This window comes from Ursus arctos, unplaced genomic scaffold (genome assembly GCF_023065955.2).
Source record: "Ursus arctos isolate Adak ecotype North America unplaced genomic scaffold, UrsArc2.0 scaffold_8, whole genome shotgun sequence".
NCBI lineage: Eukaryota > Metazoa > Chordata > Mammalia > Carnivora > Ursidae > Ursus > Ursus arctos.
Window position 1 is genome coordinate 64,518,744 of NW_026623100.1, and position 19,093 is coordinate 64,537,836.

Here is a 19,093-nt window from a genome sequence, read left to right on the forward strand (position 1 = left end):
TCCCCTCCCGCAGGAAAGGTGGAATTCCTCCTCCCAACTTGGCTAATTCCACCCGGGGAGGGAGGGGCCCTCCTGGGTGCCCGAGACCCTCACACCTGCGCCTCTCCCCCACACCCCCGCAGGCTCCTCGGACAGAGCCTGGATCAGAAGCTAGGGGACCCGGGAGGCCGCCAATGGGAGGGTCGTGGGAGGAGCCCCGGGAGAACGGGGTCGGAGGGGGGGGGATGAGGGGGATGACGGCGGCGAGAACCCCAGCGGGGCGGGGCGGGCCGGCACGTCCCGGTCGGGCTGCGGCGGAGCGAGCGGGGCCAGCTCTGCAGAAGGCGGCGGCTGGCCGGGACGGTCACATCCCGCTGCAGGGGCCGGCGGAGCAGCCGCACTGCCTCCCGCGCCGGGACTCAGGCCAGCGGCCAGGCCGCGCCGGCACCGCCCCCTGCTCGGGGACAGACTACGCGGCCGGTCCGAGCTCTGGGGGCCCCCGCAGCCCCGCGGCCCGCTCCCGCTACGCCTCCGCCTGCCCTCTGCCCGCAGCTCGGTCCCGCGCTGCCCGCCGCGCCGGGATGGGGTAGGGGCAGCGCCACGGAGTCGGGCGATGGGCCGCCCTCTGGGTACCGAGCAGCCCCCGGAGGCCTGACCGACCGCGAGGACCGGCGGAGGTGGGTGTGGGCCGGGCACAGCCGCACACTGGGGACGCCCGGGTGATGCGGGGGCGGGGAAGGCGTGGGGGAGAAGGGGGGCTCCGGGGCTGCTGTGGGCGGTGGGGAGCCCGCGAGAGCTGCTGCCACCCGTGCGTTCTGGGCAGTCCTTGAAACCCCCCCCACACACAACTCCTGCCACCTCCAGGAGCCCCGCCTGGATGTCAAGCGGATGCCCCAGTGCCTCCCAGCGGACTCGGTGGGGACCATGGCTTCGCTGATGCCCCTTTCCCCATATTTAAGCCCCACGGTCCTCCTGCTGGTCAGTTGTGACCTGGGCTTTGTGCGAGCGGGTGAGTAAAGGGGTAGTGGGGTTGACCAGAGCTAGTCCGTGGATGGAACCTGTTAACCAGTTAACTCTGGCACCCACAGACCGGCCTCCCTCTCCTGTGAATGTGACAGTCACTCACCTCAGAGCTAACTCGGCCACTGTGTCCTGGGACGTCCCAGAAGGCAACATCGTCATTGGCTACTCCATCTCCCAGCAAGTATGAATCACCCTTCTGCTCCCTCAACCTGTGTCCTTGGATCTCTGAACACTGCTTCAGTTACCCCCACCGCAGCCCTAAGCTCCCCTCCCAGTGGTGGGGGAATCTGGGAGCAGGTGTTCCCCGGCTCAAGCTGCCCTTTTCATCCTACTCCGTGGAGTGCTTGGATGTTCAAGAGTCCTGGGACTGGTGTGAGACCGCCCTCCTGTCCCATCATCTCCCTGCAGCGACAGAATGGCCCTGGGCAGCGTGTGATCCGGGAGGTGAACACCACCACACGGGCCTGTGCCCTCTGGGGCCTGGCTGAAGACAGCGACTACACAGTGCAGGTCAGGAGCATCGGCCTTCGGGGAGAGAGCCCCCCAGGGCCTCGGGTGCACTTCCGGACTCTCAAGGGTTCTGACCGGCTACCCTCAAACAGCTCAAGCCCAGGTGAGGGTCTCAGCTGCTCTCCACTCCCAAAAGCTTTGGATTCTCTGGCTTTCTACCTGGCCTTCAGCATCTTGTTTACTTCCCCCAAACAAGCCACAGTCTAGCTTAGATGAATAAAAGGATGATTTAATTCATCATACTGCCAAGAAACGAAGGAAAAAGGTTGGCGGGGGACTGGGTATAAACAGGCTGATAATGAATCGTTTGGGAGAAGGGCTTTTAAAGCCTCCTTTTACCTACCCTCAGTTCCCAGCCACCGCAGCCTGCGGAAGTACTCGCCCACAGCCTTCCTGCTTTTTGGTCTCTAACTACCTGTCCACCAGCAGCTTCCTAGAGAGGGGTGACCAGGGGCAACCCTGGTCCCTGACTCTCCATCCTTACCTGTACCTGTCTGCATGGAAGAGCTCTGGTGGCCGCTCCCCGTAACCTGGAGTCTATCTCCTCCTTCTCAGGTGACATCACAGTGGAGGGTCTGGATGGGGAGCGGCCACTGCAGACGGGGGAAGTGGTCATCATTGTGGTGGTGTTGCTCATGTGGGCCGGTGAGTGAGCAGCTGGGCGGGAGACCGAGGATTGGGGGAGTGGGGCTCAGTGAAGGTGGGAGGTAGTGAAGGTTGTCGGGAGAAAAGGCAGGGAGAGAAATGGAGCAGGGAGATGCTTAGTTGAGGAGGGTGAGCAGAAGTTTGAGGAGAGGAAGGTTAAGAGGGTGGTGCTCGTACATGAGCACCAGGAATTCAAGGGTTTTCTTCTCAGATTTTCTAGAAACTGTGTGGGTATCTCACTGCCCTTCAAGGCTGTGAGTGGGGAGGTCAAGATCAAGGTGCAGATTGTATTGTTGTGTTTCAGCTGTAATTGGGCTATTCTGCCGTCAGTATGATATCATCAAGGACAACGACTCCAACAACAACCCCAAGGAGAAGGGGAAGGGGCCGGAACAGAGTCCTCAGGGAAGGCCAGTGGGGACAAGACAGGTGATGTGGGGCCAGTGAGGGAGGGAATGGTGATTTTGCTTCTAGGAGCAGCCAGGGAAAGGGAGAAGGCCAAAGAGGGGCAGGAAAAGAGGGGAAATGCATATTTGGGTTGGAGGAGGCTATTCCCTTCCTAAAATTAGAGACTCAAGCCATTTTCTTTTACAGAAAAAGTCACCATCCATCAATACCATCGATGTATGATGAGTGAAGAAACAGAACCAGACAACAGATGCACTAACAACCTGGGGATGGGGATAGGGTCAGGGAGAGCCTCAGATGGTGATCTGCCCAAGACTGAAGGATCCCACAGTCTCCTAGAGGATAATGACACTCCCACAATCTCAGGCCTGGTACCCGTCCTCTTTCCACTGTGAGCAGGGCCAGAAGGTAGGTCTCTTAGGGTCTGTGCCCCTGGACCTGGGGAATGGCTATCAGATGGGGTATGTCCTTTCATCCCCCAGGTCCAGGGGAGAGTCACTTGTTCAACTGTATCCCACTAGGTCCCAAATGGGGCCCCCATTTCACCTGCATCAGGACTCTTGGCATCCCCAGCTGCCCCCACATCTTGCCTCTGGGTCTCAGAGAGGGGTGTTGCTTTGGGTACTCCCCCTCCCCCGGCAATTAAAAGGAATTGTCTGGCTCTAGAGGCAGATGCCGCACTGCACTACTCCAATGTCTTCCATGGAGCCTCAGGTGCTCCCCCTCTCACCTGGCAGCCCCTCCAGCTGCTGGTGATCGCACCCCTTGGACATTTTTCCAATAAAGGTTCTTGGACAAACTGGAGCTGACTGTATGGTATACTGTATAGTATGCTGAAGACATTTCCCCACTGTCTCTCCCCTGACTACAAGGGCCTCTCACACCACCACCAACTGGACAGGAGCACTCTCGTTATTTTAAGGTGTTTGTTTTGATTCTCTAGCCTGGAATGGGTGGGGAGAGGCCAGAACTGGGTGTACAAAACTGGAGCCCTAGTTTCTTTTGTTTTGCTCAGTGAAAAGGGAGAGAAGGAAAAGAAGGGGGGCTGTAAGTTCTCCTGCAGCAGTGGAAACAAAGGTTATACCACATGAGAGGGGCCAGTAACCTTCTTATGTTCACCACCCACATTGACACCCAAGCTCTTCACCATTTATTCCTCCGACCCCTCCATCAACCTTGAGTTAATTTCCAGAAAAGGACTGAACAGTGTCTTGGGACAAATGAAAGAGCAGCTACACTAATGGATCCTTCGGTGCCATGTGCTCCTCCTATCCTGTGCATTCCCGTACCTATTCTTCCTTGCCCTCGCTTTTCCTTTTGTCTCTGTCTGTCTCTGTCTCTGTTCATTCGGTCGAAGTCAATAATAATTGTAAAGTGTGAATGAGTTGATATCCACTCTCTGCCACTATATCCAGAGGAGGATTATGGAAATAAAACTGAGGGGTTGGAACTCCCCTGTTGAAAGACTTATACTTTGGGCTCTGGGGCTACTTGTTTCCTGTGATAATAGAAGCTTTCCTCTACTCCTTCTTAAATTCCAAGGGGTGGGGGGGGGGGGTAGCACGGTGCCAGTGAGAGAAATACCTATTGACATTTGCAACCACTATGGGGAAAAGGCTTCGGAACCCAGAATCTGTCTGGACAGCATATGCTACACTTTCTGGAGAATTATAGGTCTTCTCAACTTCGAATCTTTCCAAAGGAGGTGTATGAATAACTCTTTCCTGCATCTCAGTCTCTCTGGTAGGTTATAAGAATTTAGACCAATAATTCTGAAAGGGACCCCAATCCAAGAAGTCAATATCCTTTCTGTTTAACCAAGCCTCAAGCCCAGGTATCACAAGACTTAACCTTACCCTATCAGGTGAGCCAAAGTCCTGTTTGCCCTCTGCCTTGAACCACAAAAGCATCCCAATCTGGGCAGCAGTCTTTAATCCACTGCTCCCCAATTCTGAAGTAGTACCTCTCACTGGCCACTGGTTCAGAAACACTCATCTCTCAGACTCTGGACACCTCATTTCTTGAGATGGAAGTGGCACGGGGTATAGAAGCATGGCATGGAGACAGGGAGCTAGGAATTCAGAAGCAATGTAAAGGCTGTTTAAATGCATCAGCTCTGAGTTGAATCCCAGTTACATCCTTTACTGACTGTTAGTTTGGGTAGTGACCCCTCTAATCCTGAGCCTCCCGGTATGTAAAATGGGACTAATAAATGCCATCCCCTTCAAAAGGTGGCTTTGAGAGTAAATGAGATAATGCAATACGACCCTTTGCACAGTACCTGGCAGACGCATACTGAATATTCCGTTAGCCATCATTATTAGCTTTGTGGTCCCGTGCAAATCACATAACCTATTTGGGTTCAATTCCGTCCGCTGCCAAACGTATGAAAGCAACTGCGCTGCTTTCCTCCAGGGTTGTGAGGATTCAAAGAACGCATTCAGTCACACTTACTCACATCAGGGCGCGAGAAGGACCGCGATTACGTAGGACCTCGAGTTTGCTGAGGGCTTGTGGGCGTGGCTTGAGCTTGGGTTTGCAGGCAACGAGAGGATTGGTTGAGGAGAGGATTCGAGTCCTCTCGGGGCCCCGCCCTAGACCTCACTGCGCCTGCGCACGTTCTGTTTGTTTCGCCGCGAAGCTACGTGGTGACCTTGCGAAGTCTGTTGCGCAGCGGTCGCATCTGCGTCAGCAGCAGTCGCTGCGGCTGCGTGGCGGGTTGTCCAGGTAACCACGGGAGTTGTCGCTGACTGGTGGCATCTGAGAGACAGGTGTTCGTCATGCAGTTGAAGCACCTGAGGACCCTGCTGAGCCCTCAGGTGAGGAGTTGCGTGCCTCTTCCCTCCCCCGCCCGTCTTAACGTTCCAAGAAAAGTGGGGGAACTGAAATTTCATGATGTTGAGCGCCTACTGTATGCGGAAGACTGAAGGCTCTAGCGATGATGGGACTCTGCTCGGTGGATAGTGTGCAGTAGAGACGTACAGCTAACCTCGGTAGCTTTCATTCGGTTTCATTTAACATCAGTTGTGTACGAGGCCCCGTGCTCAGCGCACTTGTAAACAATGAGCATAAGTCTGCACCCAAGTAAACAAGCGCTTTAGGTGCAAGCCCCAAAGAGCGAGTGCAGAAGACCTCACGTTCGTTCTGATGATGAAGATATCAGATTCAGAGGAGGCTGGGCACTCGGGGAGGAACCATGCTAAAGAAAGGCTGGGTTTTGGAGCTAGGAGACCAGCATTCAAGTCCTAATGCCAGCTCTATTTTAAATAAATGACCCAGTACCGCCGACTTTAGCCCTCGACACACAGTCTCTCTGAGCGCTCACCCCACTCCTCCATTTGGAAAACGAGAGTAACAATAATAGCAACCTGAGGGGGTTTGGAGGAAGAGTTAAAGGAAGTAATGTACACAAAGGCCATTGCAAACTGAAAAGCAGTGTAAAAACTGATCGACAAGAGAGGAGAACATTCAAAATTCAAAGGACAAACTCCTGCAAAGCTAATGATAGTATCTAATGATAAGTGAATGTTTCATATGTAGCAAGGCAGCGTAAGTTAAATAGTTAGGATTTGGTTTGCGGAGTCAAACATACATGGATTTAAATCTTGGTTTTACCACTTATAAACCGTGTATGTAAACTTGAGCAAATTACTTAACTTTTCGAACCTCAGGTTCCCCATTTGTAAAATATGCATAATAATGGCACCTGTCTCAGCGTTATGAGGTAAAAGGAGAATGCATACCAAGCCCTTATCAAAATGCCTAGTCTATGGCAACGTCTTGTTAAAGGTTAGCTTTTATTATTCTCTTCCCTACTTCATTTTATCCTCACGACAGTGCTGTGAGGAATCAGGAAGGCTTCACAGAGGATGTGGCATTAGGAGAATAGAGGGAAGTTAGAAAAAAGTTTACTCACTGCTCAGTAAACTGCCCCGGAAACTGTAATTGAAAAATTATATTATCCTAATGGAATAATTAGGAATGAAAACCTCCTTCAGTCTTTCAGAGTAAGATATCATGATGCAGGGAAGGGCGAACGCCCAGGGTTGGCAAAATGATGAAGGAAGATGATGAGCAAATGTTATTGAGGAGCTCTCAGCCCTTCGAATCTAATTTAATCAAGAGTTGGAGGGTGGTAAAGGTGGTGATGTGGCTATTTTTTGACTGAGAATTTTGATGAAAAAAAAGCCCCCCCCCCTTTTTAACCTCTGACTTTGGAGGTAGGTGGGTTAGGAGTGAAAAGTAACAAAGTTTGAAACCAGGGCTCTAGAGCCCAAGTAATTAATCACAGAATTGGAGCAGAAGCTAAATATTTTATTTTGAGGAGGGACGTCATCCTTAGTGCAGAACCGTTGAGGACCAGGGCTCGTGGCAGACAGACGTGGAAAGAATAATTCACTGGGAGATGATCACTTCTAAATTGGGCATCTGTTCAGTGCGTAGTTTTTTTGAGGGGGGAAACCCAAAAAACTAGGTGGCATTTTCATCCTAAGTCTCAACTCTGATTGTCTTACTCCCCATTCTGGAACTTTCACTGTCTCTCGCTTTCCTACCAAATAAGCCCAAACTCCTTGGCCAAATTTCAGAGATCTTTCTTGAGCTGGCCTCACTGTTTTTCCTGCCTTACTTCCTCTGTTCTATTTGCAAGATAGTGTCAGCTAAATTAAATTACTGTTTCTTGACCAGACTTGCCTTTGCTCATGTCATTCCTTCTGCCTCAGATAATTCTCCCCATTTAACTGCATCCATTTTTCAAAGCTTGAAGTTGATCATTTAAACATAAAATTATGTCAGACTTCTCCAGACTATTGTTGTGCTTTGTACGTGCCTCTCTAATGGGATTTTTCCTGGTTTTGCACCATCTTAATAGCCTGAGGCAGGGACCATATTTTGCTCTTTGTCTCCCTCTCAGCTCCTGGCCACGTGCCTTTCTCAGTAAGGTATTCAAAAAATATTGACTGAATGGCTAAAAACAAAAGCCTATTTTAAAAAAATCTTATCAGACCACTTGAATTTATTTCAGCTGCAGTCCTGGGATACGAGGGAGCAAGGCTATTGCAGGGGCACATTGGGACAGTTGATTCAGCATGTCACCTCTTAGTGTATTTGCATTATGGGTTTCAAAGCACCTTGTTCTCCTGGTCCGGGATTTTATAGCCCTGGAGACCAGGATGCATCACAAGCATCTCTTTGTTTTAAGGACTATGATGAGGAAAATTGACCAAAGTCACACTAGAAGTAAAGGAACTAGAAATGCTTTTGTCATTCTAGACGAACACCTGGGTTTATTTTTGCCTCCGCTGCCTCTGCAGGATGGAGCTGCAAAGGTGACCTGCATGGCTTGGTCCCAGAACAATGCCAAATTTGCCGTCTGCACAGTGGACCGAGTGGTGTTGCTCTATGATGAGCACGGGGAGCGGAGAGATAAATTCTCCACCAAACCAGCTGACATGAAGGTGAAGAGAGTACTCTGTGTATACTTAACCTGTTGATGGGGCCTTACGAATCTGGGAAACTTCCTAAAACTTCCCCAGCCATTGGCATAGGAAATGGCCTGCCCTTTCTTTTCTCAGGATAAATCCCTCAAGCTCATTACAGTCACACATACACCTCTTCTTCTCCTTTCTTTTTCATGTGTACTCACTACTTCTTTTTCTTTTCTTTTTTTTAACTCTTAGTATGGTCGGAAGAGCTATATGGTGAAGGGCATGGCTTTTTCTCCCGATTCCACTAAAATTGCCATAGGACAGACCGACAACATCATCTATGTGTACAAGATTGGAGAAGATTGGTGAGGACAGAGACTGGCAGATGGGGTGACCTGGAAAAGAAGGGGAAGGCAGGAAGAAATGCCTCACTGGGGAAGGGGGAGTAGAGAAGATGATGGTCCGGGCTGGAGCGTGGCAGGCAAAGGCCTTCCAGAGTATGTTGCTGCTTCCCTACCTTTGCCTGCCCCATGTGTTCTGAGATCCCGTCCCTAGTGGAATCAGCCTAAGGTCAACATGAGGCCCTTTAAGGTTCTGGGGAGCCTTTGATACAGCATCTTTTTTACTATTCCAAAGCTGTTTAGGCTCCATTTTATGCCTCCTTTCAGGGCTCCTGTGGAATGGTAGGAAACGCTAAGGGGGCAGGGAAGGTATCTGCTCTTTCTTCCCGTTCCCCAGCATCATGTGTGGCAATTTATTTATGAAAGTGTTTTTAATATGCTTTCCCTCCTTTTATTTGGCAGGGGTGACAAGAAAGTCATCTGTAACAAATTCATCCAGACGGTAAACTTCAGACCTGTCTCTGGGAGATTAGGATGAACCAACATGTATCAATATATCTACTTATAAATGTAACCAGGAGTTGCGGTTTTTTTTAACATGTGAATCTGAGCTTTCCAGCTGCAGAGGATGGTGCCGCCTGGCTGCTCATCCTCGTCTGCTGTCCGCCTTGAGCCCAGATGTGTCCTCTCCTCCGCTATAGGCGACCGGGGTGGTGGCGTGTGGCGGGGGCTTCAGTTTGTTACAAATGTGCTAAGCTACAGGACAGGGTTATCCTTTTCATGATTTCCCTCTTCCAGAGTGCCATCACTTGTCTGCAGTGGCCAGCAGAGCACATCATTGTCTTTGGCCTGGCTGAAGGGAAGGTAAAGGAGGAAGAGAAACAGAGGAGAGGTGGTGGGTGGGGATAATGGTTCTGGAGAGAGAAATATGGCTAAACGTCTCCCTTAGGGTCAAGTTGTATGTTGGCGGAAAAAACAGAAGGACCGGTTTTTTGTTATTTCATTTGTTTCCCTTGGATCTGGGTGGGATTGAAAGTAGCCTAACCAGACTTGTATCCACCTTCCCATTTTCAGGTTCGTTTAGCAAACACTAAAACTAATAAATCATCTACCATCTATGGGACAGATTCTTACGTGGTATCACTGACGACAAAGTGAGTAAGGAAGAGCAGTATCCCAAGAGCTTGGAAATGTAGCAAGAAGCGATGGCGATGTCGGGACTGGGAGACTGTAATATGGAAGATGGGGAGGACTGGTGGCAGGGAGCCCAGGTAGGGTAATGTGTGACAGAGAAGGGGGATTTCTTGGTGAGACAGAATAATCTGTTTCCTCCTCTTCCCCTTTTTTAGTTGCTCTGGGAAAGGAATTCTGTCTGGTCATGCAGATGGCACCATCGTTAGGTATTTCTTTGATGATGAAGGCTCCGGAGAGTCACAGGTATGACTGAAGGATGCTGTGGGGTGGGGGTAGGGAAACCCAAGATCTCTCCTAGAGGAGGTTGAACATGAAGATTGAGGTGCTGGGGGAAGCGGCTGGAGGAGAGAGAGAGAGGCATTCGGATGCAGCCACAGGGAGAATTGATGTTCAGGAGAACAGAGCTTAATATTTATGGGAAAGGGAGAGTCAAATGGAAAGGATTCTGAGAGTGAGGGAAAGTGAAAATTATTCTCATCTATGTAAGTAAATTTATATGTATAAATTCACAGGGGAAAAGTCATTTACTCACAAGAGGGAAAAGGGAAAAGATGGGGGATAAAGGGAATGTTCATGTTTTACTCTATATAAATCTCTATTGTTTGAATAACTTACATTAAGAATTACTTCTGTAGGGGCACGTGGCTGGCTCAGTCGGTGGAGCATGTGACTCGATCTCAGGGTGTGAGTTCGAGCCCCACGTTGGCTGTAGAGATTACTTAAATAACTAAAACTTAAACAAAATAATTACTCATGTAATAATTAAATTTATTTCCCCTAAAAAGAAAGAGTCGTATGCTCCCTGTGCGTCTACCCAGTTTTGGTTAATGTGTAGGATATCTCCCTTTGGGAGGGCCTTATAGGTGTTTATTAAAGAACTCCGGCATACAAGTATTTTGAGGTTTTCTCTTGAGCACAACATCAGTAAGTGTGTCCGTATTTCATACATATGTGTATGAGAGTATAAAACAGAAAGACAATTTGTGATGTCCTCCGGTTTAGGATGTGTTGGGGTGGGAAAATATTGGGAGGAAGATTTATACAGAGTAGGATGGTCAGAGTGACTGTGGCAGGTGCTAGGAAGGAGAAATTCCCGGCTGGAGCTTTTAGTCGGAGTGATTGAAACCCTCTACTTCTGTCTTAGGGGAAGTTGGTTAGCCACCCGTGTCCACCCTATGCCTTGGCGTGGGCAACCAACAGCATCGTGGCTGCAGGCTGTGATCGGAGAATTGTAGCCTATGGAAAGGAAGGCCATGTGCTACAAACTTTTGATTACAGCCGTGACCCTCAGGAGCGGGAGTTCACCACGGCTGCCGCAAGTCCTGGGGGCCAGTCTGTTGTGTTGGGAAGTTATGACAGGTGGGTCCCTTTCCACGGGCATCTTCGGCCCACTTTCCCTGTGTACGCTCTGCTCTAGCCCAGTTATTCTCCACCAGAGTGGGAGACTGGATAAGCATCAAGTGTATGTTGAAAGAGATCCTCGGGTTTTAATTCACACACTGCCCTTTCCCTGCTGCCACCATCCGTTGGCACTCTGGCAGTTCCAGAGTGCACCAGGATTTTGTGTCTCTGTGCCTCTCTTTGGGACTCCACAGTGCAATTCATCTCCACTCTCTCTGTATTACCATTGCCTCTTTTCAGACCACTGGCTTAGTGTTTATCACATTATATTACACTTTGGTGTTTATAGCTATCTGGCTAAATGGAAATGCCCTTGAGAAAAGGGCCTATTCATTTTTTTTTTTTAGATCTCCAGTGCCTAAATTAGCGTCTAGTACACAATATATGCTTAAACGTTTGGCTAACGAGTGAATGGAGGGAAGGATGAATGATGGCACAGTAAATAAACAGCTAGGGCCTGGGTCCCCACACGTCCGCTTTGTCAGCCCTGTCCTTCAGTCTCATGTGGGTCTCTTCCTTCCTTTTTCTCTGTTTCCTACCATTTCTCTTTTCTTTTTCCTTATTTCTCTATGGCTAACAGCTCACTTTTCTTACCAGCCGTGATCTCATTTTGTTTTCTCCACTTCTAACCCTCTCACCCCATTTTACTTTTGGCTTAATTTTCCCAAGTTTCTTCCTTTGAACCTTTTTGTCCTCTCCTATGAGATTCCCTAGCTCATGTGTTCTCTTTGACTTCCTTTCATCTCTAATACAGCAAGACTCATTGCCTTCAGTTACCCACCCATTTCCACTCTTTTGCTCAGCCTCCATCTCTTCTAAAAGCCGTCTACTTAATTTCAGACTTCGGGTGCTCAATTGGAGCCCTCGAAGAGGCATCTGGGAAGAGGCAAAGCCCAAGGAGATTGCCAACTTATACACCGTCACTGCCTTGGCCTGGAAACGGGATGGCTCACGACTCTGTGCGGTGTGTTTCACTAGTAATCCCTTTCTGCATGGGTGACTTTCGCCAAACTAGGACAAATCTGGCCTTATCCTAAAGCACTCTCTCCTGAAACTAGAGAATCTCCTCTTCCCTTTTGACTCCAACCTAAAAGTATGACATTAAAGGCAGGAAAGAGAAATTCGCACTTTATTGGAAGCCAAAAGAGACAAAGAATTCTGTAGGCAGGACTGATTTCTCCCTTTCATCCCATCACTATCCATGAGTCCTGTGATCGCCACCTCTTTCCATCTGGTACTTTCAAAAACTGCCAGCCCTTTTACTGCCAACTCTTCTCTAGATTCTAGAACCTAGGTTTTGAGGGTGTCTCTAGATATCCTCCCCATGCCTGTTATCTTTTATGTCGTCACTTCCCCTTCTAGGGCACACTCTGTGGTGGAGTGGAACAGTTTGACTGCTGCCTCCGGAGGAGCATTTATAAGAACAAGTTTGAGCTGACGTATGTGGGACCTAGCCAGGTAAGCAGCTGACAGCCTGCTGCACCGAGATCTTCTCAGTGCTCGTTCATCCTTGTGTTGCTTTCCTGCCTTCTGGACCCAGCCACAGTGTCAAATTTAACCCCTGGCAGAGCTGTTCTGGAGAACAGAATGTGTTGGGCAACTCTTTGGCAACTTTCCTGCTCTGGCACTTCCAGCTTATTGTAAGAAAAGATTGAAACACCAGACTTAAGGGGTACAGAGATTGCCACTTATATCTTTCTGGTTTAAAGCTTTACTACCTGGGGTGCCTGGGTGGCTCAGTCAGTTAAGCATTGGACTCTTGATGTCAGCTCAGGTCATGACCTCAGGCTTGTGAGATCAAGCCCACATCGGGCTCCACGCTGGGCATGGAGTCTGCTTAAGATTCTTTCTCTCCCTTTCCCTCTGCCCCAACCCATACCCCCATCCCTCTATTCAAAACAAAACAAAACAAAAACGGAAAATACTTACTACCTCTATGCTGTCATCTGGGGAGTTTAGGATTACGCGAGTGAACGACGCTGCCTTAGGGCCGCTGAATTCACGTGTATGACATTGCAAGGTAATTTCTTAGTTCATGAGCCCACTTTTTCCTCTACCTCTGTCCTCTTTTCCTTCCGTTTATTATTCATCGGTCCCTTCGTTCTTTTTTAAAGATTTTGTTTACTTATTTGAGAGAGAGAGTGTGTACAGGAGTGGGGGAAGGGGCAAAGGCAGAGGGAGCAGCAGGCTCTCCGCTGAGCAGGGAGCCCGATGGACTCAGACGTGGGGCTCAATGGGGCTCGATCCCAAGACCTCAAGATCATGACCTGAACCGAAGGCAGATGCTTAACCAACTGAGCCACCTGGGGAGGGGTCCCCTCTTTTTTTTTTTTTTTTAAGATTTTACTTTTAAGTAATCTCTACACCCAACATGGGGTTCAAACCCACAACTGAGATCAAGAGTTGCACGTTCCTCTGACCGAGCCAGCCAGGGGCTCCCATTCTTTCATTTTCTATCCATTCTTTATGTGTGAGCACTGTTAAGTATTGAGAATACAAAATTGTTATCTTTATTGTATTGTCCCTTAATCAAGAAGATCATTCTAGCAAAGGAGACAGGTATATGAAATAACAGTATGGTACACCATGGTTAAAGTCATCACAAAGATTTTCACAAGAGGTACAGGAATGTAGAGAGAGTGAACTATGTATTGTGAGCATCGAAAGAGATAATCTTTGAAAGCACTTCATAAGTAGTAAAGCGCTACGTGAATGTGAGGTGTCATTTTTACCAACAATAGCCTAGGCTAGGTGAGGAAACCAGATATTAGTTTTGTTTAACAGTGTGGAGGTGGGCAGGGGTCACAGCATGCTCACCCCTCTTTGGGGTTGGGGGAACCCTAAGGGAGCTCAGACTTGTACCTTCCGAGGTGATTGTGAAGAACCTGTCATCGGGGACCCGAGTGGTACTCAAGTCACACTATGGCTATGAGGTGGAAGAGGTGAAAATCCTGGGAAAGGAACGCTACCTGGTGGCGCACACGTCAGACACGCTGCTTCTGGGGGACCTCAACACTAATCGCCTTAGCGAGGTAGGAACCACAGATGGAAGGGCGGGAATGGAGCATCTTGGGTTGCTACTTCAGGGGAGCCAGGGTCCCTAAGGGGAAGATCTCTGAAGAAAGCTCTAACATGCTGGTGTTGGGGACCCAGTGGACCTGGGAGTGAGACCCAGGAGGTTTTAGAGTCCTGGAATGGGAACAGTCCACTGTTGGACTGTTTTTATACCATCTCTCAGAAATCTAGAAACCTAGGGCAGAATCTGACGCAGCACCTCTTTTGTGCAACATCAAGACCTTCCTAAACTCGATCTCTCCTCCTACCTGTCCTTCTTTCAGTGTTGCCTTGGATACTTGTCCTACATTGTTCTTTATGTCTCCTCCGTCCGTTACAGGTAGCTTGGCAGGGATCTGGTGGCAATGAGAAGTATTTCTTCGAAAATGAAAATGTGAGTAGAGCTCGATTAACCGTCACCATCTCAGTAAACCTCCTCTAGCTCCTATGTCGGAAGGATGGCAAGTGGCAAGGGGTTGAGGAGACAGCAGATAAAGACAGGAGGGTGAGGTAGGCAGAGGAACAGAATAATGAGAAAAGTGGGGGTCACTTTGAACTGACAGGACACTTCCTTCTACTACCATTGGTCTCTTTCTTCATGCAAACTTCCCACCACGTGACAGTTCCACTCATCCCCAGGTGTGCATGATCTTCAACGCCGGAGAGCTAACCCTGGTGGAATATGGGAGTAATGATACCCTGGGTTCTGTACGTACTGAATTCATGAACCCCCACCTCATCAGGTAACCCCACAAGGTTCTAAATTTTTGAAACCCAAAAGAATTCCTTTTTAACTTCTAACTCCTATATCCTCAAGATTAATCTGAAAACTTCATCCCGTGTGGTACTTCGGGGCCCTTGATAAACTTCCCGATGGCCCGAGCCCATTCTGCCTAACCTCCCCCTTCGTGTTTCAGTGTCCGTATTAATGAGAGACGTCAACGAGGAATGGAAGACAATAAGAAATTGGCTTATCTTGTTGATATTAAGACTATTGCTATAGGTGAGTAAGACTCTCTCATAATTCTGATAACAAAACAGATGTTTATAGTACGCTTCCATATCACAGGATTGTGTCCAGTGGAGAATCCAGGAATCTGAGAGGGACCAGGTAAATGTGTGACCCTGCTCTTACAGAGGGTATGTGGTGTTCAAATCCTTGTTTGCAAGTCTGTATCTAGCTGTACAGATCCAGATACACAGTTACATGTATCGGCCTGTCCATAATTATTCATGTTCTCTGGGCATGTATCTTAGGGCTGGAAATTGTGAATTGTAGAGAGGAACCGTTAGTAAACTCATGAATTTTCTTGTTTAGACTTCATTAGGATAATAGACTATTTGAACCAGAAGGGGACTTATTTTCTGTAGAGTTTGTCATTAGTAGCCAGTGATGACAAACTTTATTTGAATTTCGCAAGTGTTCACATAAATAAATAAATCTTATTTTATATATTAATAGTTAACTCTCTATCATGAAATGTTTCAAGCATAGAAACATGTAGATAGAATAGCATAGCATTCCCTACGAAGTATAGAGAATAGCATATCCGTAAAGTGTTGTTAAGAGCAAGGGTCTGGAGTCAAACCTCCCCACTTCTGTAATTATACCTGTGGGATCTTAGGTAAGTTTCTTAACCTTTCTATATCTCAATTTCCTTGTCCACAAAATGGGGATAGAAATAGTACCTACCTTATATGAAAAGCACTTAGACTAACGTCTGGCACATAATAAGCACTTAATAAATGTCAGGTATTAATAATATTATTATTACTTGCGTACCCGTACCCAGTTCTGTCATGTCCTGACCTTTCATTATATTTACTTTGGATCTTTTATCTCTTTTCTTACTGAGGGACATTTAAGTTGTTGGTTTTTCACCATTTCCAGTGTTTCGGGTCTCTAAGGTTTATACCTAGAGTGGAACTGCTGAATCATAGAGGTACATCTGCAGGTTCACTAAATATTTCCAGATTGCTCTCCAAACAGATTGTACCGGTTTACATTCCCACCAGCAGTTAGAGGTCCCAGTGTTCTGCATCCTCTCCAATACTTGAAATTGCCCAATTTCATAATTTGGCTCAATCTGACGTATGTGAAGTAATATCTCATCATATTAATTTTTGTTGTCCACTTGTTTATTGGCCATTTGGATTTCTTCTGCGTGTTGCCAGTTCTTATCCCTTGCCTATTTTTAAAAATCAGGCCGTCTTTTCCTTACCGACTTGAAGGAGTTCTGTGTGTGTCTAGCCTTTGATGGGCATTTGTATCACGGAATTTTGTCTCAGCCTCTTTTAGTGTTCAGACATTTTTAATTTTAATGTAGTTCATTGAATCACTTTTTAAGAAGTAGTTTGTGATTTTTGAGGCCTCATTTAAGAAGTTTCCCTGGGGCGCCTGACTGGCTCAGTCAGAGGAGCATGCAAATCTTGTTCTCAGGGTCGTGAGTTCAAGCCCCAAGTTGGGTGTAGCGATTACTTAAATAAATAAAACTTTAAAAAAGAAAAAGTTTCCAGGGGCGCCTGGGTGGCACAGCGGTTAAGCGTCTGCCTTCGGCTCAGGGCGTGATCCCGGCGTTATGGGATCGAGCCCCACATCAGGCTCCTCTGCTGGGAGCCTGCTTCTTCCTCTCCCACTCCCCCTGCTTGTGTTCCCTCTCTCGCTGGCTGTCTCTATCTCTGTCGAATAAATAAATAAAATCTTTAAAAAAAAAAAAGAAAAACAAAAACAAAAAGTTTCCTACTCCCTCCTATATTTTAATATTTTGTGTTTTGCTTTCCACCTGGAGTTAATTTTTGTGCATAATGTAGATATGGATCATACTTTATTTTTTCCATATTTAACCATTTATTGGAAATCCATTCTGTACTCACTTATTTGTAATGTTACCTCTTATAAATCAAGTTTCCAAATACATATGGGTCTGTTCTTAAGATACTTTTACAGTCATGAATTCTATGTTTCATATCAGATTGTTGAGCTCAGAAAGTATCTAATGGAAATAATATAGTCTGGTGCCCCGTGTTCCAGTGGCAATAATGAGCTGTGAGACTTTGGACAAGTCACTGAACTCCATAGGGCTCATCTTCAATAGTATATAAAATGACAGAGTTCTTCTCTTAACCTTTTTGGTTACCAACCCCTTTGAGTATCTAATTAAAATCATAGATCTTTTCCCAGAAGAATATACATAAATATATAATTTTGTATATAATTTCAGGGTGTTCACAGAAATAGGGTCCCCACAGCTCTAGTATTCCATGATTCTACTTATAAATTGGGACATTAAAACATGGCTTTATTTATTTATTTATTTTTTTTTTTAAAGATTTTATTTATTTGACAGAGATAGACAGCCAGCGAGAGAGGGAACACAAGCAGGGGGAGCGGGAGAGGAAGAAGCAGGCTCATAGCAGAGGAGCCTGATGTGGGGCTCGATCCCGTAACGCCGGGATCACGCCCTGAGCCGAAGGCAGGCGCTTAACCGCTGTGCCACCCAGGCGCCCCCTAAAACATGGCTTTATCATTTTGCTTTTTAATTAAAGGAGATTTCATTTTTACGTTGGTCTTCCCAGGCATAGACATTAGCTGGCATTTGGTCTTTCGCTTCAGCACATATAACAAGGGCAGGACATTGCACATTGGTAACGTATACAAATGAGAGTTTGAATGGGCTGTGTTCAGGAGACTCCCTGAAAGCATCCTAGCCAGTCCTGAGTGGTCTGCTCTAAGTGTGATCATTTCTTACGATGTCTACAAAATTCACACCAAACTGAAATACTCATGCTCAGCACACTCAGCCTAACTTTACTCAGAGGTTTCCCCTGTTGTATCTGTGTGTCTTCTCCACCATTTGCCCCTCAGTGCTCTTACATCACAGGCACTCAAAGTGCCGGTAACTCCTGGGAGCAAATATATATGTTCATCAAGGTCATTTCATCCATCAGCTTTCTCTGACTGATGTGCTGGAATTGGGGATCTTCCTTAATGTGCTCAGTGCTGCCTTCCAGAGGATTTCGTGAGTAACAGAAGCCAGTTGCTCTGATTTGTTCTGATCTGCTGTGAGACAACTCCCAAGAATGCCAGAGAGGAGTTACATTTCTTGATGGATCTCGACCTTTTGAGTTAACTACAGAGCTAAACAAAACCTGTACAATTTTTTTTAAGATTTATCTATTTATTTTTAAGAGAGAGAGCGAGCATGAACGGTGGGGGCGGGGGGGTTGCAGAGGGAAAAACAGACTCCCTGCTGAGCAGGGAGCCCAATGTGGGACTTGATCTCAGGACCCTGGGATCATGACCTGAGCCGAAGGCAGATGCTTAACCGACTGAGCCACCCAGGCACCCCAAAACCTTAGAATTTTAGTAGAAATCTAGTATTGGAAGCATTTTAGCAAAATTATGTTGTATTGGCCGTTTGCATTCCTCAGACTCTAGACTGATGCAACATTCTTAAAGCCCAGTGTACGAGTGAAGGCAAGACTTTTTCAGGGTGCCTTGTGCCCTGTATATGATTATGTGGAACCTGTCTTCTTAACCCTGTCTCCTTTACTTTGTAGTGGATCTGGTTGGTGGCTACAACATTGGCACCATCAGCCACGAGAGCCGTGTGGATTGGCTGGAACTTAATGAAACTGGGCACAAGCTTCTCTTCAGGGACCGGAAACTTCGTGTAAGGAGGGTTACTAAGGCCTTAGCCACGGAGTAGTCCGTAGAGGATGTGGTACTACCTACCAGCAGGGACTGGGGGGGGCAGGATGGGACACAATTTCTTGGTGCGCTATGCCATTAACATAGCAAAAGTCACACAAGAATCAACATTGTGTCTGCTATCGTAGCCTGTCTTATATTTAAGGAGATGGTCTCATGATGGCACCAAAGTCAAGAGGGGAATTTGGGAGCTGGTTTGTCTTTTACTCGTCACAAGTCTATGCCTTCGTGGAACTGCCTCACCCCCGCATGCCCACCTGACCTTTCCCCACACCTGTTGCACTGTTCCTCAGCTACGCTTACCTGACAGCATTAAAGCTGGATCCAGGACGGTCTCCCTTGAGCCCCTTATTGACTCTGATCTCAATATGGTATCACCAAAGAGCTCAGCCTCAAGGGCA

At 47.5% G+C, this 19,093-nt stretch overlaps 2 protein-coding genes across 4 annotated transcripts in view; both read left to right on the plus strand.

Moving 5' to 3' along the window:
* Positions 1 to 270: 270 nt before the first annotated feature.
* Positions 271 to 3,366, plus strand: FNDC4 (fibronectin type III domain containing 4). 2 transcript variants are annotated; one of them, XM_026521101.4, is made up of 7 exons: positions 273 to 656; positions 844 to 988; positions 1,068 to 1,183; positions 1,411 to 1,615; positions 2,068 to 2,157; positions 2,462 to 2,586; positions 2,752 to 3,366. In XM_026521101.4, the coding sequence occupies exons 2-7, from the start codon at positions 868 to 870 to the stop codon at positions 2,785 to 2,787; spliced, it is 693 nt and encodes a 230-aa protein (XP_026376886.1). In that variant the 5' UTR covers positions 273 to 656; positions 844 to 867; the 3' UTR covers positions 2,788 to 3,366. The 2 variants fall into 2 exon arrangements, with proteins under 2 accessions (XP_026376879.1, XP_026376886.1); XM_026521094.4 differs by lacking the exon at positions 2,462 to 2,586 and having other exon boundaries at positions 271 to 656.
* A 1,817-nt stretch (positions 3,367 to 5,183) lies between these two features.
* IFT172 (intraflagellar transport 172) overlaps positions 5,184 to 19,093 on the plus strand; it is a 32,941-nt gene continuing 19,031 nt past the window's right edge. The window contains exons 1-15 of one of the 2 annotated variants that reach the window (XM_026521001.4): positions 5,184 to 5,384; positions 7,878 to 8,021; positions 8,244 to 8,356; positions 8,795 to 8,834; positions 9,131 to 9,196; positions 9,407 to 9,486; positions 9,682 to 9,769; positions 10,671 to 10,885; positions 11,768 to 11,891; positions 12,290 to 12,385; positions 13,798 to 13,959; positions 14,322 to 14,375; positions 14,621 to 14,724; positions 14,899 to 14,984; positions 18,542 to 18,654. In XM_026521001.4, the coding sequence (XP_026376786.1) occupies positions 5,346 to 5,384; positions 7,878 to 8,021; positions 8,244 to 8,356; positions 8,795 to 8,834; positions 9,131 to 9,196; positions 9,407 to 9,486; positions 9,682 to 9,769; positions 10,671 to 10,885; positions 11,768 to 11,891; positions 12,290 to 12,385; positions 13,798 to 13,959; positions 14,322 to 14,375; positions 14,621 to 14,724; positions 14,899 to 14,984; positions 18,542 to 18,654 (1,524 nt within the window). In that variant the 5' untranslated portion in view covers positions 5,184 to 5,345. Of the gene's footprint in view, positions 5,385 to 7,877; positions 8,022 to 8,243; positions 8,357 to 8,794; positions 8,835 to 9,130; positions 9,197 to 9,406; positions 9,487 to 9,681; positions 9,770 to 10,670; positions 10,886 to 11,767; positions 11,892 to 12,289; positions 12,386 to 13,772; positions 13,960 to 14,321; positions 14,376 to 14,620; positions 14,725 to 14,898; positions 14,985 to 18,541; positions 18,655 to 19,093 lie in introns of those variants that run through there. The other variant, XM_044390843.3, reaches the window with a different exon arrangement.

Coding starts and splice junctions, on each gene's coding strand:
- FNDC4 (XM_026521094.4), top strand. CDS start 868: ATGCCCCAGTGCCTCCCAGCGGACTCGGTGGGGACCATGGCTTCGCTG. Junction 989..1,067: donor CCTGGGCTTTGTGCGAGCGG/GTGAGTAAAGGG, acceptor TGGCACCCACAG/ACCGGCCTCCCTCTCCTGTG. Junction 1,616..2,067: donor CTCAAACAGCTCAAGCCCAG/GTGAGGGTCTCA, acceptor CCTCCTTCTCAG/GTGACATCACAGTGGAGGGT.